Below are 27641 nucleotides of genomic sequence, written 5' to 3' on the forward strand. Positions count from 1 at the left end.
CTCCTCATCCTAGCATAGCCTGTGGATTTGGTCTCCTGTTGCTACAGGTGTAGCCCCAATAAAAGTCAATTAGCCTGCTGGATCCTTGCCATCACTTCCCTGTCCGGTTAGTGGTCCAAGCCTCATCCCACCTGCAAATACTACACATAGGCACTGAAATGCAAGGCTCCATCTGCAGATATTGCACACAGGCATTGAAATGCAAGGCTCCATCTACAGATACTGCACACAAGTGCTGAAATGCAAGGCTCCATCTGCAGATATTGCACACAAGCATTGAAATGCAAGGCTCCATCTGCAGATATTGCACACAAGCATTGAAATGCAAGGCTCCATCTGCAGATATTGCACACAGGCACTGAAATGCAAGGCTCCATCTGCAGATACTGCACACAGGCACTGAGATGCCCTGTGGCTCCAGCACTTGGGACTCAAGGGGCATAAAGGCCAGTAACATATCCCAACAAAGAGCTGATGACGGATTATTAGAAAGTATTGTATTGTATTGTATTATATTATATATACTTTATTCTAGGGCATTGCAACAGCCTGGCAGAACTCCAGAGCCTGCAGCAGACACCGGGGCCAACCCCACTCCCCAGCACTACGACACTGCGGCAATACCCACTCCTCTATCCCAACAGCCAGGGGCGGGACCACACCCACATTGACGGCCGGCTCCTCCAATCAGAGAAGGGCCTGCTCGCGCTTTTCCCGCCCCCTTGCTTCCTGCCGCCCTTCTCCCAGCGCCGAGCTGATTGGCTAGCGTCAGCAACCCGGAAGTGCGGGGCTTACACCTTCGCTTCCGCCCGTTGCTAGGCGACGCGGTCTTCAGTAGCTTCCGGGTGACGGGGCCTGCTTCCGGGAGCGCGGCGGTGGGGCCGGTGGCACCATGAGCACCATGTTCGCCGATACCCTTCTCATCGTATTCATTTCCGTCTGTACCGCGCTGCTGGCCGAGGGTGAGTGCAGTCCGGCACCGGTCGCGCTGCGGTGAGGCCTGCCCCGGCTGGGCCCGGCGCGGGAGTAGGCCGCGGAGCCGGGCCTGGCCTGCTGGTGCTGTTCAGGATGGACTGGGGGCGGTTGTCAGGGGGCTGCCTCCCCTTCTCCGTGCCCCTGAGCGCGGGGGGAGAGGAAGGATTGGCAAGATGGGGTTTGTTTGGGGGAGACGTGGAGAAAGGGAGAGCAGAAGAGGGAGGTGTGAAAGAGGGATCGCTTAGTCAGAGCCCCTCAGGGCTGGTGATGGTACAGGTGGGCTTTGGGACATCAGAGGGTGGCGGTGGGTAGCACCTAAATAAAACTGCCTGGCGGTGCATGGTGGTGGGAATGGGCCTTTTGTTTTAGAAGGAAGGAGGTAGTGGGAGGAGGTAATAACAGTTTTCAGCGTGTTCCTCTAAATGAAGAAGATATTGGTGTCTTGCAGTTGAACTTGATGATCTCAAAGGTCTTTTCCAACCTGAGCAATTATGAGATTCTTTTTGTAGCTGTTATGAAACAGATACAAAGGAATCGACTGAATTTGCAGTGAGGAAGACCTAGATTGGCTGCATTTGGGGTTGTTAAATGTCAGGGTGAAGAAACAGGCACAGATTGTTAAGGTCTGGTTGAATGAATACTTTTTGAGACATTCCAAATCAGAGGCTGCTCTCTTTCCCTGGCGCTGGGAATAATCCCCAAAATCACAGAATCACCAAGGTTGGAAAATACCTTTAAGATCATCCAGTCCAACAATCCATGTATCACCAATAGTTCTCACTAAACCACATCCCTAAGCACAAAATCGAAACGTTCCTTGAACACCTCCAGGGTCGCTGACTCCCACCACCTCCCTGGGCAGCCCATTCCAGTGCCTAAACGCTCTTTCAAAAAAGTAGTATTTCCAAACGTCCAGACTAAATCTCCTCATGTCCAAGGGCTTCAAGACCTTATTTCTGGGGAAATTCAGAAGAGAACCTCATGCTGAATATGGCATTTGCTTTCTGGGAGTCCTGTATTGTGTTGGGCTCAGCTGGTATTCACCTCATTATCTTTTGCAGGACAGTGCAAACTTTCCAAAGTGTCCATATGGCTCCCTTCTCTGCAGCTGGTGATTCCAGGGACTCAGTAGCACAGCACTGCTGTAAAATCAAAGCTCCCCCCTCAAAAAAAGGGACCAAGAGCCTTTTGTAAGAGCTCAGTTTAAGCAGCTCAGAAACCTGTGGCTCAGCACTTGTGACATGACTGGTTTGATCATGATTTGTGGTACCTTTGTTGTATTATAACATGGTTTTGTAGACACAATGTATTTTCTGCACACACATTTGCAAACTCGTATCCTTATTTATCACAGGAGGTCTTTACTTACCTAGATATGTGCTGGTTATTTGTTTCAGGTATAACCTGGGTGCTGGTATACCGAACAGACAAATACAAGAGATTAAAGGCTGAAGTGGAAAAACAGAGCAAAAAATGTAAGTACTTTTCAGATATTAGAGAGAATTTCTGCTGTTCTTTTTGTAGCCTGCTTTGGCAAATGTAAAAATGAACAGAGTCTGTGCTCTGAGATATTCCTATTTTCTTCTAAGGGAGAGAAGTTTGGGTTTCATTGGATCTGAATTTTACAGGTGTGGTAGAAATGCTAAGTCACGACCTGAAGCAATGATTGAGCACCTGGTGGGAAGGCAGGGCCAACCCAGGGGAGCTCAGATGTGTGCAGTGAACCTGAGTGACTGGAAGGGGTGAAGCCAGGATCCACCCTTTCCCAGACCTCATTTAAGGGTTGGCAGTGGAGGTGAGGGTTTCTCTTGCTGGCGATCCCTGCCTAGCTGAGGTAAGCAGCTCTTTTTCTTCATTTTTGCATCTGTGACTGCTGCATTTGGGCTGGTCCTCCACTGCTGTAGCCAAAGACTTTGCCACCCTGCTATTATCATCCCATTATAGCATTACAGTAGATTAGCTAAACTGGTACAGAAAGTACTATCTCTGTTCTTAATTTTTGCCTTTTTGTGGAATTGAGGCTGGTAGAAAGATCTCAGTTTTACTCCATCCACTCTGCTTTTCTTGGAGGACAGGAGGGAGATCTGTATTGGAGTCAGTTTCTGAGCATGAGTAACCAATGTGTGTGTATATATTTGTATTCCTTTGGATCCCCAAAGTAAATTCAGGGATGCGGTTTCTGTTTTTCAAAGAGGATGAAGGATTTGATATATGTAGTAAGAATGGTTTAAAAGAATACCTCTGAGAGGTAAAGCATAATACCTAAAAAGGCATGATTAAGCATGGGAAATGGGTAAAGACAGAATTATGATAGAAGAATCTAAGCTGTCAGCTGATATAAAAATATACTGTTACAGATTGGAAACAAAAATAAAATTGGGTAGAAGGTAATTTCAAGAGGTCTGGGAAAGATTAGACAAGGATAGGAAGAAGGAGCAGAGAGTGTGCAGTCAGGAGATACATGTCAGATATTAAAATAAGAAGTTGTGAAAAGGTATGTTTGAGCATGGAGTGTTTCAATGGACCTGTCTGTATCAGAAACCAAGGGGCAGAGGAGAAATTGAGCTACGTGTTCAAACTTAATTGTATATTCTCTGTGCAGATTCCAGCAGTGAGAGACAGTACGTGATGATGTGGGAGTTGAACCTGAGCTGCTGTTAACCTTAATGTTTTTTCACCATTATATCAGTGCTTCTGGAAAACAAGAGAAAATATTATTAAACCACGTTCTTTCCAGTCTAGCCTTCCCATGGGCAAGATAAGCTGGAAAGTGAAAGTTAGTCATCCTTGTGTCTCAGCTCTTAAATTTAGGGGCTTTTGTCATCTTGGCAGTATCAGTTGGGGATTGCATCTGTGCTCACCCCACTCCAATCCTGTTTGGCTGATAAAGATGAGTTGGGCAGAATTAGCCACAGAAGGCAAGTTTTAGAAGTAATTGAAACCCAGCTGAAAACTGAAGAGTAGAACTCAAAGGCTGTTAGCTTGGCTTAATCTCTGTAGTGTAATGATTTCTGTAAGGCTTTCGTGCAGCTTTTTTATAGCTGTCCTGATATCTAGGTTATAATCTGTGAAGAGAAAGTTCATGCATCTCAGTTTCTAATCTCCTTGTTTGATGCTGTCTATTCCCCTAAATCACCACTCACCCTCCCCCCAAAAAAAGAACAGAATAATGAGGAGTTACTAAAAATTAAGGCTTGATCTGTTTTCCTCGTGCAATGAGGACAGCTGGCTGACCTGATGGCTTACAGGCAATTTGTAGAGCTCTTGAGCCACACCTTTCAACTGTTGTCCAACACATCTGAAACAGGAAAAAACACATGAGAGATCTTTAAGTTCTCCTTTGGGAGTACTAGCAATCCTAACAGTTTGCCAAAACAAATGGGCTGTTACTCACAATCCTTAGTTTCATCTCTTCCTATTCTCTTGTTTCTGTTGAGAGACACAGTGTTATTGGAGACTGATGAAGAAATGATAGCAGGTGTCTTGGGATAAACGTAGCAGTAAACTTGCAATAAGTATTTCTGGTCTGCAGGGTATAGTTGGAAGTGTTATCCATATTCCTGCAGACAGTCTTGTGAGGCTGCCTGACAGTTATTTGTCCTGTGCAAACTATAAGGGAAGTTAGCCTGTAGGGCCTGTCAGGGCTGACATAAGGTCCAATAGCACTACTTGGAGTGAAGCTGGGATTTGGAGGTGCCCCTGGTTACAGCTGGAAAGAGCAGATAGCCCTGAAAAGCCAGTGTTTGCCAGGCTATGGAATTATGTGGGCTAGGGTTGGGTTGGACTGATCGGGGTATCCCAGCTGGAGCAAGAGTTCTCTTGTGAGCACAGATGTATGGTTGTCTGGCACCTCTGTCCAGCATTCCCTCTGAATGGGCTTGCCTAGCTTGTGCCCTTCTATCTTGCTCATTCTAGATGTGCTCATTCTTTGGAAAAGCAGCTGTCTTACAACAGGTGTATTGTAGATGGTATGTGGACACTTTGTTTAGGCTAGCATGGATTTCCTAGCAGTTGTATGTGGCTGAATTGCAGATCACAAGCGCTTCAGAAGCCAGCACAACACACCTTTTTATAACTTGGAAGGCTGTTTTCATTTTACCTGAACTTTAAAATCCACAGTAGAGTATGTCTGTGGTGTCCCTGTTCATTGCAGGGAAGTCGGACCAGATGGCCCTCAGAAGTCCCTCCCAGCTCTAAGGATTCTATGATCTAACATCTGTGTTGAGCTAGTACTGATGTGAGAGAAGAGCTCTGGTGCTCAGCTCTCTACAGCTGACTGTGTGAGCTTACAAGAGTCAAGTTTGCTTGGTGGAAAATACAGTAGATGTATGTAGAGTTTGGGGTAAGAAAAGACTGCTGTGTGTTTTTATACCATAGCTGTGCTTTATCATCCTTTCTTGTAGTGCTCTTGTTATAGGTCTTACCTCAAGACCAGTCTCTTTTTGGAAAAGCTGCTCTGGCTGTTTCCAGAAGAGCGCTTTCAGATGAGCAGCACGCTTCCTATATTTGAAGCTTGCTATGCTGGTCTTATGTTAGGGTTTTTTTTTTTTTAATGCAGTGTTGGTTGTTTGGATTTGTTTGGAGAGTGTCTGACTTGGGGTTTTATTAACTATGAGTTTAGGCTCTTGCTTTAGAGGACTGGAACTGCTTTAGTACTAATTGAAAAGGAATGGAGATGCTCTGGCTGACTGCTTGGATGGCGTTTCCCCTGAGAATTACACCCCTTCTTCACAGGCAGGCAGAGAACACAAGCTTTTCTGTGTTCTGCTTCCCACTGCAGATAATCGGGTGCAGAGCTTGCCACAAAGCTCTTTTCATTAGACTTGCTGAATCAAAAGTACTGTCTACTACTAATGACAAATCAGCAGTGGTCATTTGAGCTAAGATTGTCCTCAGGCTGCTTGGTTAACAATGTGTTCTCAACAGAATTTAAAATTGACTCTTTGAAACATTCCTATATTTCATCCAAGCTTTGGGAAAGATTTTTGAATTTTTCAATGTTCAGTTTGCATCTGATCAACATGGAGTGGTTAATAACTTGTTAGTTCTGAACATGTTCATAGTTATAACTTCCTTCTGTGCTTCTGTTCTCTAAAGGGAATTAAAATTGTTTTCTTGTGTGGAAGGAGGGGGGGTTAGTGTCTGTGCAGGAGTGATGGAATATCTTTCTTTGCATTTTGCAGTGGAAAAGAAGAAAGAAACGATAACTGAGTCAGCAGGCCGACAGCAGAAAAAGAAAATAGGTAAGGTTAGGAGGGGAGTGCAGTGCCATAGGAACATGGAGAAAGTGACTTTCCCTCCTTTTGAAGCAATACTGGAGCTGGTTCTTAGCATGGCAACTGGCACGTGAACCTTGATGCCTTATTCCTCCGGAACAGAAGGCGGGTGTCCTCTTGGTGGTTCTAATGAAATTCAGAGAAGTGCAGCCTCACCAAGAGGTGATCAACAGTTGTGGATGTGACTTATTAATTTCAGTTGCCCAAGTTCTTTGCTGCAGTGTACTGACAGCTTGCAGTAGCTCTGACTGTGATTTTTATTATGACCTTCATTTTTGAACACTTCAGAGCTGAAGATATTTGTGTGAGTTGACTCTGTGCTTACATTTATTTAAAATTTGATAAATCAGTACCTAGAATTGAGCAATGCTATCTTTTTTCCCGTTCTGTCTTTCATTGTCAATACAGTTTTACTGTGTTAAGGTAACTCTTTAAACAGTGGATTGTGCAAGAATAACATGGTAGATGTTTAATGCGTCTGAGCTTTAGAAGGTTCTCTTATCTTCAGGTCTCTAAAGTAAAACGTACAGTAAAGCCTGGTTAAATTATTACAGAAATCATAGCAAGAATACTTCTGAGAGCTCCTGGGAGTTGGTTTCCTTGTTCCTCTGTAACACCAGGTAGCTGAATTGCTCATTTGATCTGTTCAAAGCTCCAGAGTAATTATAAACACATCTTCAAACAGTTCTTCCTAGGTATAAAACCTGTTATTGCTACACTTCTGAAAGGAGAGGAACCCAAATTCTCCCTCTGTTCTTCCTATTTTCAGCTGTTAGTCTTAAGTAACCCATATATGGGATAAATAAAATGACTGGATAAGGCGATTTTGATTTTCAGTGGCTGTTGTTACTTATGGTCGCTTTTCAACATGTCAGTGACTTTGCAGGGTGCTATCCAAGCTATGTTTTTAGCAGAGACTATTTTACTTGTGCTTGGACTAAACTAATAAACAGTAGAATCTGAGGAATTCAGGTGCTGCACTGTTTTTTTTAATATGCTGAAATAATCTTGTTTTGTAAATGAAAACAAAGCACAAAGGGATTAAGAACAAAACTTAGGAAGTGACCACTGATTTTGTTTGCTGTGTTGCTTGCTGGCCAAGCTTAAGATACTGAGTGTTAGGTTGGTTGGGTTTTGTTTTGCAAGTGCTGCATAAGTCATTTGCTTTCGGGCAAAGCTGTGTTCTTAGTGCTTCTGAAAAATCAGGCCTACATGCCCATCTGGGCATCCAGAAAATGACTCATAGCCACTGAAAACTGATGTCAGTGGCTGAGTTATGCAGATTGTAGCATCGTTGTAACAATCAGATGACTTGTGCTGGGGTTACTTTAAGTTCTAAAATTCTAGATAATGGAAAAAAAAAAACAACAAAAGATGACTTCTCTTAGGATAGTCACAGCTGTGGTGCAGACCTGCCCCAGTTGCCATTTGTCTTGTGCACAGAACAAGGCAGGAGGTGTGAGTGCAATCTTGCTTGGTCACACAACAGATGAATCATGCGCATGTACAAGGAGGGAGGATGAAAGTTGCATGGCCAAGCTTAATTTGGTGTTTCTTACTTAACAATTTCTATTAGTTGTAGAGTGAGCCAATTTTATTCGTGGTGTCTAAATCACTTTTTATGTTTCTGGAGCCTTCTGCCACTTCAACTGGAAGAGTGTGTTGGATCACTTATAACTTTGCTCTGGTTTTCTGCACCTAGAATAAGAGACTGTGGCATTCCCAGTGGTGCTTGTAAACCCAATGCTGGCAAAGAAGGTTTTTTATTGTATCCTCATGGTTCCTGTTCCAATGAGCAGAATTTGAAGAGCTGGTACTACAAGATGCTCCTCATTAAACCAGTCCTCATATTTATTTTGAATTTGTAGAAATAAGAAACGGGTCAGGCATGGTGGGATCTGGGCTGTATTCTCCATCGCTGTGTAACCTTTAGTCCGTCTAAATAGATGGTTAGTTATGTAGGTGAGGGGAAAAAACAAGTATTTGTGCCAAATGTGATTCCTAAAGATCTGGCCTAGTTGCTGATATGTCTGAAAACAAAACTCTCCACCTAGGTCAGGAAACAGGTGTGTGGAAAGTTCCTGCCTGCAGGAATGGTTTGCAGTTATTAGCAATTGAAAACAGCAAGGAGGATTCTAAGAAATTGGGTAGGGGTGTTTCTCTTGCTTTGTAACCACACTGATTGCAGGTCTCGGTATTTATCAACTTTTCTTCAGGGCTTGAAAAATGATCCTCTGAGCTTCTGTGTTGCGGACTTCTTGTACTGAAACTTCAGCAGGATCTGCTGGGCAGCTTGCCTGTCGGAGAGCCCTTGATAGTGGTTCTGCATCCTCCTTCCTTTCTCCTTTCACATTATTCTTTGGATACTTCATCCACATCCTTACTGTAGTTTCAAAGCCCTGGGTGCACCTCTGGATCCTCAGTCTGACATCTTGAAAATAAAATCCTTGCTTATGTGATGTGCTTACAGCAGTGAGCACAGCTTTCAGAAGCGTGCTTTGTAGGCAATCTCTTTGTTTTCCGGCAGTGTTGTTCATGCTGCTGTGTTAGTTGATTGAGCTGGCAAATCTGACATTCTGTGCATTTCTTCCAGAAGTGCTGAGTGTATGGTTCTTCTGGTTTGCTCCTCTTTTGTGCCTGCTTTGCTGTGTGTTGTTGGGATGGGGAAGCAATTTGCAATGAATGATTTTTCCACTTCATACTGTTTGGCACGGAGAGCTGGAGTTGATTCGGGGAGTGTTACTTGTTTGGAGAGCTAGGAAGGTTAAGTCTTCCTGGAAATGAAAACGTTCATGTTTCTAGCTTGGTATAACTGATGATAACTGTTGTTGTTTTTGTCCTTCTAGAGAGACAAGAGGAGAAACTGAAGAATAACAACAGAGACTTGTCAATGGTAAGAAAAGTAGAGCCAGTTTCCATCTGCTGACGATTTCACTCAGTAGTTTTCCAACAAAGTCTTTGTTCATTTGGCAGCTCTAGCAGCTCCTCCTCCTCCTCACAGTTCTTTCTGGATTACCTCTGATAGGTACAGATCTTAGTTGAAACTCTTCAGCAGTTACCACCTCACCGTATCCCCATCCTTAGCCCCTTTCGTTTTCATAAGTTTTTGATGTAGAATTTATTTGTCTGACTTCCTCTTGGAAGTTGTTTTTTAGAATGAATTCCTACTGGTTGTGTAGGCTTACCTATGAAAGCTAACAAGACAATTTCTGAGTAATCTTTGTTCCTTTTTTCTCTTAAGTTGTTCTTCACAACAGTGTTCCACATTGTGGCATCTTTGTGCCCAGTTGTTGACTGGACTCAAATTTGGGTATTTTCTGGTCACTCCTTTTGCAGTCCGTCCAGCCTTCTGTGTCATCTTTTTTTCTTTCTAGATTCCTGTGATGCTGTACAAGGCCTGCTCTTGAGGTTGTGAGCCCTAACCTCTCAGTGTAATCCTGTTGTCTGCTGTTTGATTCTCTCTGACCTTTCAACTTACAGGTTCGGATGAAATCCATGTTTGCCATTGGCTTTTGCTTCACTGCCTTGATGGGGATGTTTAACTCTATGTAAGTATCAGCTTTTTGTATTTTTCTTAAATGTTCACGTTGAATATATATACCTTTTTAGGATTTTATCCGAGAACCATAACTAATCTGTAAAATGGATCAAAATATCACATGAATTATATGGTCTGGTCACAGCATGCATATTGTCAAGAGTGGATACTGCAAGCTGGGTGCTGTTAAATTGAATAAAATGAATGCAAACTGAACACAGCTTATGATCCTTTCTGTTTGGGAACATCTTGACCACAGTAAGTTTGGTAGGTTCCAGGCAAGCAGCCATGGTCTTCAGCTTATTTGGCTCTGCTATAATGTGACTAAAGAACACTTGAAAGCAAAACTGGGTCAGCTCTCCTGCCCTTAGAAATGAGCTGTAATTGCAGAGTTTGCTGTTGCCCTACTTAAGGTGATCAGAGTCAAGATGTTAACAGGTTCAGGCATGGACTCCAATCTTCTTTTGATTTTAAAAAAGCGACCTGGAGTTGGTCTAGTCAAAATCTGAAACAAAAAAAATCTGGTTTGCATGGTTATGGAAAGCTTTCCTTCAGAGATGCAGAACTGAAGGACTGCTTGGCTTTTAAAACTTGGTTTGGTCTTGAAATATGAACTTTCTGTTAGCTGTTAAATCTAAATATAATAGGTCAATATGACTTTCAGGAGTCTGTTCAGTACCTAGGCAGTGAACTTACTCTGCTGATGGGTATTTACATTCTTGGGGTGGCAGTCCTTAGGGTACAGTCAATTGTTATTTTACTGCAGGACTGTGGGTGGATAACTGCAAGCAGGGAGTAACAGAACTGCCACTGTGTGGACTCTCTATTTATTCAGCTTGGTCTGACTTGCAGCATCTAACGTTCTCTGGAATGCTGTGAAACTGAGCAGGGGAGCATGGCACTAAAGTGCTTTACAATCTGGGTACTGTCTTGATTTGTGTTGATTCACTTAACTGGGCTACCAAATTGATGTGTATTCCTTCTGCTCTGAGGGTTTCTGTCCACAGAGATCATGCTACTGTCCACGGGGCTCATGTGATGCTTTCAGGCATGTCTTGCCTTAAACTGCCCCTTTCTTCTGAGACTGTCCTGGGAGCCAACACAGAAGCAGCATGAGCTATTCAGAGCGTTGTTTGAACTGAAATAGCTTTGTTGCTGAGTATAGGAGTTCTGAGGCCACTGAATTACAGTCTGGAGTCTTGCCTGTCTTGCTTTTGGGGCAGATAGTTAGATTTTTAGTTGATTTTATTTTGCTCTAGGTCTCAGTGCGGGGTAGCTTAGTGCATTTGTATCTGAGAGATGGCTTTGCTGGCTTTTATTTGCACTTTCTCATGCTTGCAGATTAGTTTGAGGAAACTGGTTCCCACTCATGTACGTGCATTCTCTTGGCATGGTGTAAAGACTAGCTGTGTGGTTCAAGAGAACGCTTCAGTGATGAATGCAGGATGCTTTTAGGCTCCTTCTGAGAAGCTGCTGTTGCCAGATCATTCACTGAGGCACTGCAAGTGTGGTATGAAGAGGAAGAAAAAGATGGCTGACACCTGCAATGACTGTAGCCCACTTTGCATGATTTCCTGCTCTTGAATGAGTTTGTTGCTCTGGGGAACAAAAGAAGCAGGAGTCAGGTGGAAGCAGCGTGGTGTTGCCACCCTTTGGACAAGTGCTGTTTGGACACTGCTGCACTGTAGCTGGGCACCTTGCCTTTGCCAAGTCAGCCAAGCCAAAGTGGACACGATGGTGATGATTGCCTCTGTCTTGTGGCAGTACTAATGGAGCAGCAGGGTAATGCAGGCTGGTTTAAACCCAGGGAATGAAGTGCTGCATGAAGATGAACAGTTGTGGCTTAAAAGATACTTTAGGGCTGGGAGTTCTGTAGCAGCGGTGCCCTCCAAGCAGATGGGCTTTCTCTTGGGAGAGAATTTAGCTTCTGTGTGTCTCAATTTTCTCTTGTCAGAAGCTTCTTAATGCAATCAATTCCCCGTCTTGCTCTGAGCTGTGCATTTCAGTACCTCTTCATGCTAATTGTAAAGGCCTGCTGGAGGAAACAGCAGGTACCTCAGGGTGCTGCTGCTGGAGTACTTGTCATTCTCACAGCAGGAATAACGCAGAATTTTAAACCACTGGGGGATGTTACTGGGAGATAAACATCCGTTCCCAGTTCTTCTGCCAAACTGCCTGTGAGATGTAAACAAAGTTGGCATGTGTTTGAGCTGTAGCTGTGTGAATGCATCTCCACAGGAAAGAACGCTCGTTTAGGATCTCTTGAAACAAGAAACACCTGTTAGAAAATCAGCACATGCAGAGAAAATAACATCCAAATATGCACATGCTGATGAGGCATCATACGCACTTCACTTCAAAAGATTGGGACGACTGTCTGGGCTGGGAGAAATCTTTGCAAACAGGCCAGAATTCACACTCAGCCTGATGCCCTGGAATGTGGAGCTGGAGGAGTTCCAGGAGCAGAACAGGCTGCTTGGAATAGGGGGTATCTTCCTGCCTCTACTGCCTTTGCAAAGATAACAGAGAAGGCTGTTGGTGTTAAGTTTGCTTTTGATGGATATTACGTGCATCTTGTGCTGAGAATTATAGCTGTTCCAGGAAAGAAACAGATGTTTTCACTTATACTCTGCTTAATAATGCTCTTTTGCTTAAAGCAGAGTCAATCTTCTTGCAGTACCTGCAGTACAGCAGGGTGGTTGTCATCCATCTTACTGAAGAATCCAGTCAGCACTGGAATAAAATGCACCAGTAAGCTGCAAAACACTAGCTAAGATCTTATGAATCACCAACTAGTCCAGTTGATCACTTGCATGTCACTGTGATGTGCTTTGACCATGACAAAACAGCTATTGAGGGAAGCCCAATTACCTTTTGGATGACTGAGTGTGAGGGGGCTTTTTAAAAGGGTTGTTTTAACCTCTGACAATATAAAAGGATGGGTTGGGGAAAGCAGCATGGCTTTTCAGCCTTCCATGTTCTTGTCTGCTTTGGTGGCCTGCAAGCAATGCTTGCTAGTTCTTTCTGTAGTCAAGTGCTCTTTTATGTTCCCCGGATGTGATCCAGTGCTCTTCTTTTATTCTTTGTTTCAGATTCGATGGCCGAGTGGTGGCAAAGCTTCCTTTTATCCCCCTCTCATACATCCAGGGCCTGTCCCACCGCAACCTTCTGGGTGAGGATTACACTGACTGCTCCTTCATCTTCCTCTACATTCTCTGCACAATGTCTATCAGGCAGGTGAGTACATCACTGTCTCTTGCACGTGTGGAGCAGGGAACACACACACACACACACACACACACAGTGCAGTCTCTCCATGATTACACTAGGGTGCTAAGACAGTAGTAGCAGAAATGGGTATATTTCCTGTGTGTGTCCCTAATTCACTTTGTTTAATAACATGTTGAGAAACTGTTTCCATCAGAAGCTAATACAGGTACCACTTCTTACCCATTAGTTGTGACCTTCACAGTAAAAGGAGGAAAGAGAAGTACAGCATCTTCAGAGGAAAATTCCTTGGTGGCTTGAGGTTTGTAAAGGTTGAATCAGTTCACAGACTTGCCAAAAATAGGTGAAGAGTGAAAGCTAGGTTTGTTTTTTTTTCCTTTTTATGCTGGCCACCTGATATTCCCCCCCCCCCCCCCCTTTTTTTTCAGTCTTGAGAACTTTACCTTCAGCACTAATTCTCTTGCAGTGTTAGGGACATGACTCAGAAGAGGGTTTGATATGATAAACAAGAGTAGGCCACATAGGTCCTAGTAAGGCAGTTTAGTTGCATCTTCTGAAAAGAGAAGTGTCAGTGTGGATAAAAGGAAGTATATGTTCAGGACCAGGCTCTGTTAACCAGCTAGGCAACTGGCTTGTTGTTCAGCAGCAGCATTGTGTTGAGATGAAGATTAATCCTCCTTAACAGAGAGAATGGCTGGTGAGGATCACAAAGTGGACCTCCTTGGTGCAACCAGAGGTCTTTGCCACTTTTTTTCAGTGTCCTGGGGATAAATCAATAAATTCTGGAATTTGGATGAATGCTGGTGCAAGTAGCTGCAAATAATCAGCTCTTTTGTACTTGTTTCCTTTTTCTTTGACTTGCTTCCTGAATTCTTGCTGCTTTTCTCCTTGGCCAGCTTGTTGCTTTTCCTCAGGGGGTGTCAAGAGATATAGATTCAAGAGGTAGGCAGAGGGCAGTGACAAGTGCCACTTCTGTCAGAATTTTGAATGAGCTGGGTGAAGCATCTGGATAAAGTTCCTTTAATCACAAACAAATTAAATTCAGTATTGCCTCCATATTGGGTGTGTGTTGAAATGGATCTGTGCCTGGTCTCGTGTAAGAGCAAATAATGAATTGTAAGGTAATTGGATGTTGAGAGGGTCATTTGGAAGTCACTGGGTTCACTCTTCACCCCTTGCCCCACTTCAGAGCGGGGCCAGCTTCCAAGTCCAAGTACCAAAGGCCAGGAGTTTCCTCGTGTTTTCTGCAAGACAAATCTTATTTAACTTCCCAGTAATTCAAACAGTGTATATTGCTTGGAAAGAAGTTAGACCTTTTGAGCACTTTGAATCATCTCTGTGGTCTGATGCTGTTCCTTTGGGCAATCTTCTGTGGTGCTCTTCTGTTACCTTTTAATGTTGAAAAGTCCCTTCTTTCCAACACTGCAGACTATTACGTGGAACTGAAGACAGCATCTCTAAGAATTTTTTTGTACCTATTGAGTTGATTGGGGAGCTGTCTTGCAGAAAAATCCCCTATGGACTTTTTTTGTCCAAGAATAGAATTTGTGTGATTTGTTTTAGTCCTGGGCATTTCCTGCTGTTGCCTGTTATGAAATGAGTAGACATCGTAAACTGAGCAGTTGACCACTGTGATTCTGGGGAGAAATGTCAAACCGCAGTGGAAGTGGGTTTTCAAGAGAAATTCTGATAGTGAATCGTGTGGGAGACTTTGTGCTGATGGTCCAGCAAGGATGGAAGTTACCTTGTTGCTTTCAAAGTAGGTGTTTTTGCTTGAAACATTAGATTGCAGCCTTCGTACTGCTGTTATCTACATGATTGTGATTAACTGTACCTGCAATTCTTCATTGGCAGCTCCAAGTTTCTTCTTCCTTGCTATACAGAGGGATGGGCAGAAACCAGCTGTTACTTTCTGCAAAAGCTAGGAACTAAAGCTGCAATTCCTGGCATCCTGTGATTGGTTTTATTACTATTTGGAGGTACTTAGATGATAACAGCATGAGGAAGAGGACTTTGGCTGTGAGAGGCCAAGGGAGAGGGGAAGAAAGCAATTAAGGACGCTCATAATGGTGCCAAAGATTTGTTTCTGGTGCTGTGACTATAGAGGTGAAAGCTTCGTGACCTGTTGTTGTTTCACTGTGTGCAAAAGGGAAAATTTCACTGGGCTGCCTTCTAAACAGCTGTTGGCCTAAGGGAGGAGAAATGATGTTTGATTTAATGCCACCAATGCAAGGAGGATCACCATTGTACAGAGGATCAGGCTGCAAAAAAGCATAAGGGAACTATATGTCCCTCAACCTTCTCCTAAATCCTACAACTGACTGCAAGGAATTGAGATAGTGAAGGCAGCCATCCTGGTGGAGCTCCAGTGAGAGGAACTTCTGTGTATGTGAAAGACCAGAGATCCTGAGGGAAATGCAGGGGAGTGTGTGAGGGTGGGGAGGCTAAGTGGCCGTTGATTAAACTCCCATGAATGGGATGAGCAGCAACAGGCAGGCTATTCATGTGGTTCTCAGGCATGTGGGGGTGATAAGCTCTTCAGACACTGACTGGGAAGCTTGCAGCCTGTGACCTGGCCAGCATCTCCCAAAATAGTTTACTTGCGGTGAGTAACTTCCTTTGCGCTGTTCCCAGCTCTCCCTGGCACGTAAATCCTGTCCCCTAGTTCCTCCTGCCTTCCTGTTTGGAGAGAAGAGGGTTGCTGGGAGAGGCGTTTCAAGGGTCCTTGAGCTGTTGGGTTTCAGCTGGGAAAGTCTGCTGCCGGACTGGGTGTGAGGCACAGTGTCAGGGTTACATCCTCTGGCCCCGCTCCTGTTTCTGAACTCCTGGCCTTCACCTGTGCTATGTGTGAAGGAGGTTGTGCTGCTCTTCCTCAGGCGTGTGCTGGTCTTCACTTCCTTTTCACACATGCTTGATCCATAGATGAGGCCTCTTCTCTCTGAAATGCATTCCCAGAGGGAGTGGGAGCCAACAATTATCCTTACTGCCCCAAGTGCACTTTCCCACATGGCCTCATCTTCCCAGCCACGCGCTGATGTGTTTGAGGCCCCTTCTGGGTTTGAAGATGACTGCGAGAAGAATGAGAGCTACACCTGCTTTTATCTGAAGAGCATTCATCAGAGCTCGGATGAAAAAGTTGGATCCTTATGATTTATCTTCTTCCTGTCGTGCTCCTGAAGGTGCTGGCTTTGTCTGTGTTGAAAGCAGACTCTGCGGGCTTCCTTGTGCAACGTGGTGCATAGCAGTCAGAACAGATTTCTGCTGGACCTTGCCCCAGCCCTGGTGTTCCCAGCTGTGTAGACATCAGGACTTCTGTCCAGAGATCTCACTTTGCAGCTAATGCAGAAGCACAAATGAGTCTCCTGTGGAAGGATAATCCTGCAGGGTGACTGTGTACTTGAATCCATGTACAGACAAGTTGTCTGTCCTCCTCAGAACTATTCAAGCAGATGGAGTAATTTTAGCACCACAAGTTCTCTCTGTCCTGATACTAAGAGGAGGGTGGGAATGAGAGAGGCAGGCAGTTGATCCCACTGATACTAGGATCTCATTCTGTTCCACACATGAGCCACTACAGAGCTGACTGGATCTGGGTCTTTCCTGCTTCTGACTCTGCAACACCCTCTGGTGTTACTGAATCTGTCTGTTAGCTGCTCTTGCTTCACTCCCTCTGTCCATCTCTTGACTGAAAGCTCTGGGAAGGTGAATCACACAAAGGAGTTTTCCACAGTGAACTGCTCTCCTTTATATATACTGTTACTGAATATCAACCTGCACTGCAAGTATTGCTGGATGTACTGTCTGCCTGTGTCTTCCTGGCAACACTTGGTGCTACAGAGGTTTGAGGCAATATGACTTCTGTTAAAGTTGCTTGCTTAGTAGACCAGTGTCTAATTTATGTAGGCCTTGGGCTTAACTGTCTTAGGTGCTGTTGAAGATATTCATAGGAAACCACACAGATGGCTGAACTGTCTTCACTTTCACGTTCACATGTGCCAGCTGAAACCTGCCTTTCCAAACATTCCTTTCTTCACCCCATATGACCCCTTTGAGCTACTCTGAAATTAAGCAGCTCAGTCTTTCTTTAGTTCGTGTCCTTCTTAACATTTTTGATCATGGAAGAACTCAGTGGCCCTGCTATCTGACCTGTCCTGACAGTTACTTCGGAGAAGACACTCAGGTTTGAAGAGAGCCCTTCTTCCTCCTTTTGTTGTTTGGATAGCCAGGCTCAGCTGATAACAGCAGCAAGCCAGTTTTCTTCTTCTTTCCCTTGCACCAGATATCCCTGTTTTGTCAGCACTGCATAAGCAGCATCTTGAGCTGTAGTTAGAGAGCAAAGGATGAAACCAGTAGAACTGGTAACTCTGTAGTTGCAGTGTTGCAGCGTGTCACAAAAAAGGCAGAAAAGCATTGAACTACTAAAATATTTTGTTGTGAGGTGTGTAGCTAGTGCCTGACTCTGATAATTAGTGCTTTTCTTATTGCTTTCTACTAAAACACCTTGCTCAAACGCAAATAAAAAAGGAGAGGAAGTAATTTCAGTAGTCATTTTCTTGGTTTTGCTACATGTGCTTGTTACAGTGAGGCTCCTCCAGTCCTCTGTTCTTGTCTGCATTGCTGGCATGCATATTAATTCTGTGCTTAAGTGTCTGGCTTGAATTTGGACATGCTTTTGTTGCCACATTGCTGACCCAAATCCAGACTCTGTGCAAGAGCCTTCTTCACTGGTTTGCAGGTGCTGGTGGTACCTGAGAAGCATGTTGTGGAACTTGTGCAAACAGATCTGCCTTCCTTCTGCCTGCAAGCTGATGTTACCCCCTGCTTCTGTGTCCACTGTAGCTAGATTGCAACTATTTTAGACTGATAAAACCACTCTGTAATCCAAATCATTCATGGTGCATCTGCTGGCTGTGTAGCTGGAGGTAGAAAAGAGCCCTCTGTCAAAATACAGGTTTAGTCACGAAACTTTAATTGAGGTAGAAGAAGGAGACCAGTGCTAAGTGTAGCCTTTCAGAATGGCTGTTTGCCTTCTTGCTCATGTATAGGAGCAGACTTCCATTCTGTGTAAGACTCTGTGGGTGACAACGTGAATCTGTTGAAGCTGATGAGAAGGTTGTACCTGTAAGCAGAGCTGGCATTTCTTCCTCTTTAGTGTCTGCCTTGTTGTGGCCTGGTGCTGATGTGCCCTTCTGTTCTTCTTTTTGCAGAATATCCAGAAGATGCTCGGCCTTGCTCCTTCCCGGGCTGCCACCAAGCAAGCAGGGGGCTTCCTTGGCCCCCCACCTCAGGCAGGGAAGTTCTCCTAAAGCACAATTACAGCCTCTGCTGCAGGTCTGCCAGCCGCACAAGACTGCCTTCGGGAGTAAAACAACGGGTTTCTACACCAGGCTTCCTGTGGCCAAAACCAGCCTATGCAGTATTTACCAGTCTTGGAAACATCTTGCGTTTGAAGTATTCCAACAGCAGTTGCCTGTTCATCAAATCAAGAAAGTTCTCAGAAGATAACTTGACCTTTTGTTTCTGAAAAATAAATGGCTCGGGCATGTTGATTTAGATGTCTGTTAATTGTGCTATAGGACAAGTAGAACTGCTTTGTAGCACAGTTGATTTAGTTTAGGGCATGGAAATAAACTCAGATATCAAGAATGAGATTTGCAAAATAGCTCAGAAAACTTGCAAAGTTGTGCTGTGAGGTCTCCCTTGTTTTAGATGTGCTGGTTATGCTCCTGTGTAGCTGGGAGCTGGGCGAGTAGGTGTGCTTAGTTTTCATTTTGCCAAATTTCCAGTGTTGAGGGTGAGATTTTTCTTTCTTTAATTGGCTCAGGCTGCTCTTCAAGGCTGCAAGTATTGCTGGATGTACTGTCTGCCCGTGTCTTCCTGGCAACACTTGGTGCTACAGAGGTTAGAGGCAATATACGACTTCTGTTAAAGTTGCTTGCTTAGGCAGAATCTGCTCAATTGCAGAGACAGACCTGGCCTTCAACTTAACAAGTAAACTGCTGAATTATATCGATGCTGTCCACTGAACTCTTTTATTGCCTGAGGGCTTAGAGCAGCAGAATTTGTATTCATACCGCTGAGCTTGCTGCTCATCAGTCTGTTTTGCAGTATGAATCTGAAAGCCCCCAGCCTCCTCCTTAGCCCAGTGAGTTCCCAGTGTTTTCTACTTTGCCACATCATTACCTGGCTCAGCCTGTTGGTCAGGCTGTCTTTACAAGGATGAATAAATTTTGCTGTTGTGCTCAAGTCAGGCTGAAAGTGTTCCTGACGTGTACAGTAGCCATAGCTTCTAATGAAGGACGTGTTACTTGGAATTTCTCGTGAGGGGAGAAATCCAGAATGCCTTATGGTGGTGTGGAGCATATGCTGTACCATATTAAAAACTTGAATTGACTCTCACTGATAAGTATGGAGCAGGAGGATGCCTGTTTCTAAGGCTGCCTTTCTGACACACTGCTACATCCACAGTGGGTACTGCCTTGCCAAGAGGGCAGCTGTGGTTATGGGGTTCCTGGCTTGTGTGACAGCAGAGCCAGAATCAGTGGTGTTGAACTGTAGCACCGGGCTGTCAGATCCAGCAGCATGGTGGGGAGCTGTGACAGCCCTGTAGGAACAAGTGAGGCACCGTAAGGAGTGAAGAGCTGTGCTGTGCAGGGGCTTCCCGGTGGCGTCCCAGAACCCTGTCTCAGCACATCTCCTGCTTTTGCAATGCACTTCTCTCTTGAGGAAGTGATCAGCAAACCAGGGCTTGTTGCTGTGCTCTGGGTCGCTTCCTGCTGTCAGCAGTTTGATGCAGCGGTGCAGTGGGAATCGCTAATCCCGGCAACCAGAGAGGAGCAGCTCTTACTACTGAATTCTGAAAAAAATCCACCAAATAGAAGGGGGGAAAAAATTAAAAAGCAAACCACCTGCCAGCCCTGCACGGCAGGGTAGCCGGAGCCGCGCCGCTACCGCTAGGCGGTGCTGCTGCGCGCATCAGCGCTGGTGTCTCCTCCGAGCCGCTAGGGGGCGCTCGAGTGCGGGAGGCGTGGCGAGAGGAGTTCAGTGCGCAGGCGCGGGGCGGAGTCACCTGCCGTCGTGGAGCCCCCTGCCGGCGTGGCGGTGCGCGGTGCCGTCCCATGGTGCTGGCGTTCCTCCTGCCCCGGCTCTGCCGCCTGCAGCCCTGCCTCGCCATGAGCACCGGCACCTTCTCTATGCAACAGCCCCTCAACTACCGGGCGGGCGGTCGTGTGGAACCCGTTGACGGCGGGCAGACCGAAGACGTGTACGAGCCGGCCACGGGTACGTGCTGCCCGAACTTCTTCGGGGTTAACTCGTTCGTTTGCCTCGGGGAGTCGGGTGGGTCGGCACAAGACAAGCGGTACAGCTGTGTCTGGTGCTGGTGGTGGGAGGGTAACGAGCTCAGGAAGAAACCTGCAGAGATTGGAGGTGATGAGCGGCCGGAATGTGGCTGTGGAGGAGGGCAGGCTTTGGTTTCATCCCCGAGCTGCAGAGCTCCTCCAGAAACCGGGCACGACCGAGTGGGTTTGGGTGGGAGCCGTGAAGTTCTATGGTGAAACTGAGATCTCGGGCTTTTGCTGCGAGATAAGCCTATTTTGCTGAAATTTACTTCTTGTTTTGTGTTTACAACGTGCCCAGGCCGAGTGATAACCAAGCTGCTATGCTCCGGGGAGAAGGAGGTGGACCTGGCCGTGCAGAGCGCCAAGGCTGCTTTCCAGACATGGAGCCGCACGTCGGGCATGGAGCGCTGCCGTGTGCTGCTGGAGGCTGCCAGGCTCATCCGGGTACTGCGCTGGGCTGCGTGCCACCCAGCTGGCTCTGACCCTCTGTCCCCCTCAAGAGCTCCAATGGAACGCAGGAGCTGAAAGCTACCTTTGCCCAGCAGACAGCGGGATGCTTTGGGCAGGGCGCTCGGTCTTATCGTGCTGGTGTGTCCTAGAGCTTCTTCCCTGCTTTGCTCTGTGAGAAGACATAAAGCTGAAGCCATCCAGTCCAGATATTGCAAGGCATGCGTTTTCCAAGCTGAAATTGCGTAACTGACACATTCTTGAACTTTCAGCTTGACAGACCGTGCTGTCGTGACTGAAGTGTCTTTCTTTAGCAATAAAAAACCACCAGATAAACACATGAGAAACAGAGGGTACAGATATTCTGGCTTCATAACAAACTCATTTGTGAGATAGCACGTTTTTAGATGTCAAAATTAGTCTCCATCGAGAATTGGTAAGAAACCAATCCTGTCCCCAGTGTGTATGCAGTGAGAACTGTTTTCTCTTTCGGCCAAACTTCTGCCAGACTTCCCCAGCAGAGATTCTTTCTGCCTGGGATGCAGTCTTCTAAAGGACGCTTCCCAGCTGCTTTGTTTTACCTGTCCTTCACTGAGTCCTCTGAATCCATCTAGATCTAGCTGTGTGCTCTTTCCCCCACCTTATTTCTGTGCATTCCAATCATTGTTTACCATCTGTCTTCTCCGTTCAGGTTTGCTAATCTTTTAGATAAGCAGAGCTGTTAAGCAAGACTGCAGGATCAGTGAACCCAGCAGCTGTCTGGCATTCACCTGTGATCAGTCGTCATTGGCAAATTGATTGATGGTAGCTGGGAATGTACATTTTAGAGATGATGATTACTTGAGGCAGAGCCTGATTTGGAAGCTGTGAGCATGGGAAGCTCCTTGTGGAGTGCTACTGTGGGCTTCTCTGATGTGTAATCATTGTGCTGTTATCCTCACAGGAAAGGAGAGATGAAATTGCCACCTTGGAAACCATCAACAATGGGAAATCCATCTTAGAAGCCAGAGTGGATATTGACATATCCTGGCAGTGCCTGGAGTATTATGCAGGACTGGCGGGATCTCTGGCTGGTGAGAACTTTATTGGAGTTCGCTCTTTACTTTTTATCCTGGTGTTCCTTGGTTAACTTCTACTGTACAAGACCACCTTTGGTGTTGGTTTCTCTAAGAGATGCTTTTTCTGAAGATGTTGGAGTGTTTTCAGAGATCTCTACTTAATGCTGCCGTGCTTTGTGGGCCCTGACACACCTGTGAGCTTGCTGGGGTAAAAGCTGTGTCTGTTTCCAGTTTAAGTGAGATCTGTCTTCAGAGGCTCTAACTGAACTGGAAGGAGCTTTGTTCTTCTCTTACTTCCATCTGTTTGTCCTCTTTGCAGGTGAACACATCCAGCTTCCTGGAGGATCCTTTGGGTACACTCGCAGGGAGCCCCTGGGTGTGTGTGTTGGGATTGGAGCCTGGAATTACCCCTTCCAGATTGCCTGCTGGAAGTCTGCCCCAGCCCTGGCATGCGGTAATTGACCCTAAAGCAGATCTCTCTTAGACCCTCTGCCTACTCAAGCTTCTCTTTGATGCCAGGGGATTCTGTAGGGGAGAGTGATTTGGGGGGTGGAGTTACAGACCCTGGGATTGCCTTGAAGGAGGCACTGAAGGATTTGCAGAACCTTCAGGCAGGAAGGAACAGAAAATGTGAATCTGACAGATACTGAGGGGACAGTGAGTGCATCAGGAAAGAGACTTGATGGCTTGGCTGTGTACCAGGGACAAATGTCTCTGGAAATGTCTGCAGTACAGGACCAACATCCTTATCTCCCCAGCCTTTCCCAACAGGAGATGCATTTCTCTCCATTCTTTGATTGCAGAGAGTTCAGCCAAAAATGTTTCTTCCTCTTTTCAGTGGGGAGATCTTTTGAGATCAGCAGAAACAAACTCATTGTCTTGAGTGGGTTTTTTGTCTGGCTTTTTTTCCCTAAAGCACTTCAGGTGTTAACCCACCTTGCTTCTTTCTGGGTTCCCTTAGGCAACGCTATGGTCTTCAAGCCCTCTCCTTTTACACCCATTTCTGTGCTGAAGTTGGCAGAGATCTTCACAGAGGCTGGTGCTCCTAAGGGGCTCTTCAATGTGGTGCAGGGTGGAGTGGCCACAGGACAGTTCCTCTGCCACCACCCAGATGTGACCAAAATCTCTTTCACTGGCAGCGTGCCCACTGGTGTCAAGGTGGGAACTGGGGGGAACACGAGGGGTTGTGCACCAGCCTTCCTGGTGTGGTGGGGAGCTTGATATGTTGTGCGTGAGGAGTGTAAGGATATGGTGTGAGTTGGCATGCCTGGGGACAAGCAAGGAGCATGAAGTGTTATACTGGGGTCCCAGTTCGGACTTTCAGAGCAGCCCCTTGGTTGTCTTCACGCGTTCACTTGAGGGCTCTGAGTTGCTTAAGTGGGCATCCATGTGGGGAGGAGGCTGCGTGAACCAGCTGGGAAAATGTCTGAATGTTTCTGGCAGTGATAGTTCACCTGAACTGTGTGCAGCCTGCTGGTTTCAGAAGTAGCCTGCTTTCTGTGAATTTCCCACCCTCAATTTAGTCTAAACAAATAAAACGTTCCTAAAAATATTTTACAAATAAATTGAGGTTTGAGAAGAGGGTAAGTGTTGCCCCTTGAACCCTCCGTGCAGCCTCCCTGTTGGCCATGCATCACTTGTCTCTTTGTCCTTATCAGATCATGGAGATGGCAGCTAAAGGGATCAAACCAGTGACCTTGGAGCTGGGGGGCAAATCCCCCCTTATCATCTTTTCTGACTGTTCCATGGAGAATGCTGTGAATGGAGCCCTCATGGCCAACTTCCTCACACAGGGAGAGGTGTGTATCCATGGGGCAAGGCTGTGGTTTGAGAGCAGACGCAGCCTGAGAGCTTTTGAGGTAACCAGCCTGTGTCCTTCTGTAGTGAGGGATACCCTGAAGCTGCTATCTTGCCACGCATCTCCCTGTGCAGTGCCGCAAAGGAACCTCTGATGCACGGTGTCCCAGCAGGGCATGGACACCTGTCCCACTGTCCCATCTTTCCCTGAAGTGGAGCCTCTCTGGCACGCAATACCCAGCTCAGAGCAGCTATTCCTGTGCCCTGGGTTCCACTTTGGAGCACAGAGTTCAGAAGCAGTTTCCTCTGGAGAGGGAGCAGCTCCCAGTCCAGTATGCTGAGCCATACCTTTCTGGCTCATGGGTTCTTCATGTTTTTTGCAGGTTTTGTTGGCAAACTGTTTACCTGTTTCATCCTTGGGAACTAAACAGTCTGCTTATCTGCTGGTGACACACTATAGCCACCTGGTGGCATCAGTAGAGTTATGTCCAGAATAGACTGTCCTATGCAGTCAGGAGCAGAATTGTCTGCTGTCCCTGGGACTTCACTGTCCCCAGGCCAAACTGGCTGTTTTAGCAGCTGTGAAGGGCCTTTTCTGAGATTCTGTAGCAGTACCCATGCCAGAAAGACTGCAAAGTGCTATGTGTCTAGCTCAGAGCAGCTTGCTCTGTATTCCAGGTGTGCTGCAATGGCACACGGGTGTTTGTGGAGAGGAAGATACTGGACACCTTCACAAAGGAGGTGGTGAAACGCACCCAGAAGATCAAAGTTGGAGACCCACTTCAGGAAGACACACGGATGGGAGCCCTCATCAACCGGCCCCACCTGGAACGTGTCCAGCGCTTTATAAAGCAGGCAAAGGAGCAGGTGAGATTGTAATGCTGCCTGGTGTCAGCCCTGAAATGTCTCCTGTTCTTTCCAAACAAGCAGACCAGTAGCTGCTTTCTTATCTATACCTTCCTGTAAGCTGTCTTCTTGGAGTGGTTCAATTATACAGTAGGTGTTTAGGACCACTAGATGTGCTTTTCGCACCTGATACTGCCACTGTGTAAAATGGGAGAATCCATGCATTTGAGCTGGTTGCTTTTATAAGTTGTGGTCACGTCTTACATCTTTGGCTGTTATCTCACATGGTTTCCAGGTATGTTGGTTGGGAAAAACGTTTATTAAGGATCAGAAACAAAATTCACAGTGTGCTGGAAGCAATCTTCATAAGACCAGCAAGACCCACCCAGCCTTTTTTTTTTTTTTTTTTTTTTTTGCCTTTTCTCCAGCTCTGTTGTAAAGTCTGGTGTGTGGCCAGCCATCCTGGGGATGGGCTGGAAAAGGGGAAGTGTGACTGAAAGCCCTGATTTGCTAGTGATGCTCCATCAGCATACCTGGCCTGGAGAGGCACCAGAGAAGGCCCTAATGTGATTTCTTGTATGGGAGAGTAAATATAGCACTGAGCATTGGCCAGCCAGAGCTGCAACAGCTGGGCAGGATGCCATGCACATGCCTGCCTACTTTCTGCTTGCCTCTCTTTCAGGGTGCTCAGGTGTTGTGTGGGGGAGACCTGTATGTACCAGATGACCCGAAGCTGAAGAATGGCTTCTACATGCAACCATGCGTGTTAGGTACGATCCTTCCTATTAGTGGCATTGTGATTCTCTGTGTGGATGTTGCTGAGTTGCTTCTAGATGAAATTGTGTACCCATCTTTCTGTATGGCTGTGGACAGGCACTTCTACAGGTGTACCAGAGCTAGCTGTGGAACCTGGAGCAGCAGCTGTGTAGTGCTGAGTGCTGTCTTGAAGACTCTGTGGGTTGCAGAATGCACAGGCTTTGCCACTAACTTTTCCTTCTGAATGCTGCCATGCTTCCAGGGAACTGCAGAGACGACATGACATGTGTGCAGGAAGAGATCTTTGGGCCTGTCATGTCCATTCTGCCATTTGACACAGAGGAGGAGGTCGTGGAGAGAGCCAACAACACCAAATTTGGCCTGGCAGGTGGTGTCTTCACCAGGTACAGCTGGGAAGCAGTCTAGGGAAGGGAGGAGCAGGGAAATGCTGCAGCAATTTGATGCTCCTCTCACAGTGTTTGGCATGGGCACGGATATCCTCCTCCAGGAAAGCTGTAGCAAGACAATGCCAGAAGGGAACTTTTTAAATGACTATGCATCTCCTCCTGGTTTTTCCTGAGGAGGTTAGGTGGGCCCAGCTGTCCTTCAGGCTCCTTCTAGCCTGCACTTGGCCAGCTGCCTGCCTGCCTGCACCTCCAGGAGATGTTCACCAGGAGCCTGCCACGCTGCTGAATGTGTGCAAAGATGCTCTTGGCTGCTTGCCGTAGTCTGCTTTACTGGTGTCCTTGTCCTGCCCTCTCAAATGAAGTACTGTGCTGAGTGTCCTTGGGAATTAGGTGTTGTATCCTCTGAGTAGGACAAGCTGGGCTCTAAAAACCACTGCAACCTGCTGGGGGTTTCAGGGATAAGGGGGTGAAAGGGAGGGCTGTAGCTGAGCTGCTGTTTTCCTGCAGGGATATCCAGAAGGCTCACAGGGTAGTGGCTGCTCTCAAGGCTGGGATGTGCTTCATTAACAACTACAACATCAGCCCCGTGGAGCTGCCTTTCGGGGGATACAAGTCATCAGGTGAGCAATGCTTGCCCTTCCCTGGACTCAGCTTCTGTATGTCTGTGACGGCAGATGTGAGCAGCCTGTTGCTGGGGCAGACAGGCACATCGATTGCCTCTAAAGCATGGATACCACACTGGGAAATCAAAGGGAAGCTGTGGAAGGGATTATGGCTTTGTACTGAGTGAGCACAGAGGTGAGCTTTAATATACGGCCTTACTTGCAGCGGAGCTCACCCAGTTCTTGGTCAGAAGTGCTGCCATGAGGTGGTGCTGCACTTGCACTGTGCGTGTGGCTTGTGTTCTCCCCGGCATGGCTGTGTGCTGGTTATGAGTGATGCTTGGCACTGCCTGTTGCACTCACTTCTGCCCTGTCCCTGCAGGATTTGGCAGAGAGAACGGGCGGGCAGCCATCGAGTACTACTCGCAGCTGAAGACTGTCTGCGTGGAGATGGGTGATGTGGAATCCGTGTTTTAGTGGCTCTGAGGCCATCTCAGGAGAATTGTGGATCATTTACACAGCAGTAAAGTGCCCTAAAATTTTAAGTGCCTGGGAGTGGGGCAGAACGAGAGCAGCTTTTAGCCATCTTGCTCCTGCAGAGGCAACGTACACATAGTTTGGTCTGTAGGCCTCCTCTGTGCTCTCTAGTGGAAGATGGGGACCTCAGACCAGGAGACAGTGACCTAGTGTTCAGCAGCAGCACCTGCAGCTACCAGAGGCTTGGTAGTGGCAGAGGCCCAGCCCCGGCTACTTTACCCAGCGCACGTTGAACGCTGTTGTCCTCCGCCCTTAGTTAATTCCAGTTCAGGCTTCTTAGCAAGTATAACCCTGCTCAGTGCATGTAAAAGCTCTCAGGCACATTAACATCCCGTAGCTCTTGGCTCTGTCTCTTCTCTGACTATGTAAAAGCCTTCAGGTTAGGATTTTTTCCTCTAGCACACTTGTGAACACAAGTTCTGTGTTTTTTATCTGTGCCTCACGATACTGTGGGGATGGTGAGCTGATGCTGCCTCGACAGGCATTGCTGCAGATGGTCTCCACACAGTGCACAGCGTAACAAGAGCGGTAGTGAGCTCTAACATGAGACAGATTGCTGCCTGTCTTAATCAAAAGCTGTTTGATTTCCTTTCTCTGGGCCTTCCTTTATAAACATGGTAATTCTATGATGATGAAATAGCAAATTTAAATGTTTGCTCACATCTTTTCTTTTGTAGCAATCAAATAAATACTAACTCTGTTTGGAACATCTTACTGGAGAGTGACATGACGTGAAGAGTCCAGAAAATGGGTTTGAGTGTGAGCTGGGTTGTTGCTGGACGGGTTAAACAAATGGTTTATAGGATTGCTTTTCATTCACGGAAGTCAGAAAAG

At 46.3% G+C, this 27641-nt stretch overlaps 2 protein-coding genes across 2 annotated transcripts; both read left to right on the top strand.

The window, feature by feature from the left end:
* The first annotated feature begins 804 nt into the window (after nt 1-804).
* TMCO1 (transmembrane and coiled-coil domains 1) lies at nt 805-18566 on the top strand. Its single transcript, XM_031595650.2, has 7 exons — nt 805-962; nt 2373-2450; nt 6159-6218; nt 9098-9144; nt 9732-9799; nt 12882-13026; nt 18225-18566. The coding sequence occupies exons 1-7, from the start codon at nt 893-895 to the stop codon at nt 18321-18323; spliced, it is 567 nt and encodes a 188-aa protein (XP_031451510.1). The 5' UTR covers nt 805-892; the 3' UTR covers nt 18324-18566.
* A 1498-nt stretch (nt 18567-20064) lies between these two features.
* Nucleotides 20065-27514, top strand: ALDH9A1 (aldehyde dehydrogenase 9 family member A1). Its single transcript, XM_031595643.2, has 11 exons — nt 20065-20298; nt 20656-20801; nt 21748-21877; nt 22182-22316; nt 22824-23020; nt 23521-23661; nt 24338-24526; nt 25188-25275; nt 25524-25665; nt 26176-26288; nt 26653-27514. The coding sequence occupies exons 1-11, from the start codon at nt 20136-20138 to the stop codon at nt 26745-26747; spliced, it is 1539 nt and encodes a 512-aa protein (XP_031451503.2). The 5' UTR covers nt 20065-20135; the 3' UTR covers nt 26748-27514.
* The last annotated feature ends 127 nt before the right edge of the window (nt 27515-27641 follow it).

The sequence above is a fragment of the Phasianus colchicus genome, chromosome 9 (genome assembly GCF_987193195.1).
Source record: "Phasianus colchicus chromosome 9, bPhaCol1.hap1.1, whole genome shotgun sequence".
In the NCBI taxonomy this organism is placed as follows: Eukaryota; Metazoa; Chordata; class Aves; order Galliformes; family Phasianidae; genus Phasianus; species Phasianus colchicus.

What these genes read in the sequence shown, in the direction of transcription:
- TMCO1 (XM_031595650.2), top strand. Translation starts at nt 893, where the DNA reads ATGAGCACCATGTTCGCCGATACCCTTCTCATCGTATTCATTTCCGTC. An exon ending in ATGGGGATGTTTAACTCTAT is followed by an intron (nt 9,800 to 12,881) that starts GTAAGTATCAGC and finishes TCTTTGTTTCAG; the next exon opens with ATTCGATGGCCGAGTGGTGG. An exon ending in GCACAATGTCTATCAGGCAG is followed by an intron (nt 13,027 to 18,224) that starts GTGAGTACATCA and finishes TTCTTTTTGCAG; the next exon opens with AATATCCAGAAGATGCTCGG.
- ALDH9A1 (XM_031595643.2), top strand. Translation starts at nt 20,136, where the DNA reads ATGGTGCTGGCGTTCCTCCTGCCCCGGCTCTGCCGCCTGCAGCCCTGC. An exon ending in ACTGGCGGGATCTCTGGCTG is followed by an intron (nt 21,878 to 22,181) that starts GTGAGAACTTTA and finishes TCCTCTTTGCAG; the next exon opens with GTGAACACATCCAGCTTCCT. An exon ending in CATGCAACCATGCGTGTTAG is followed by an intron (nt 25,276 to 25,523) that starts GTACGATCCTTC and finishes CCATGCTTCCAG; the next exon opens with GGAACTGCAGAGACGACATG.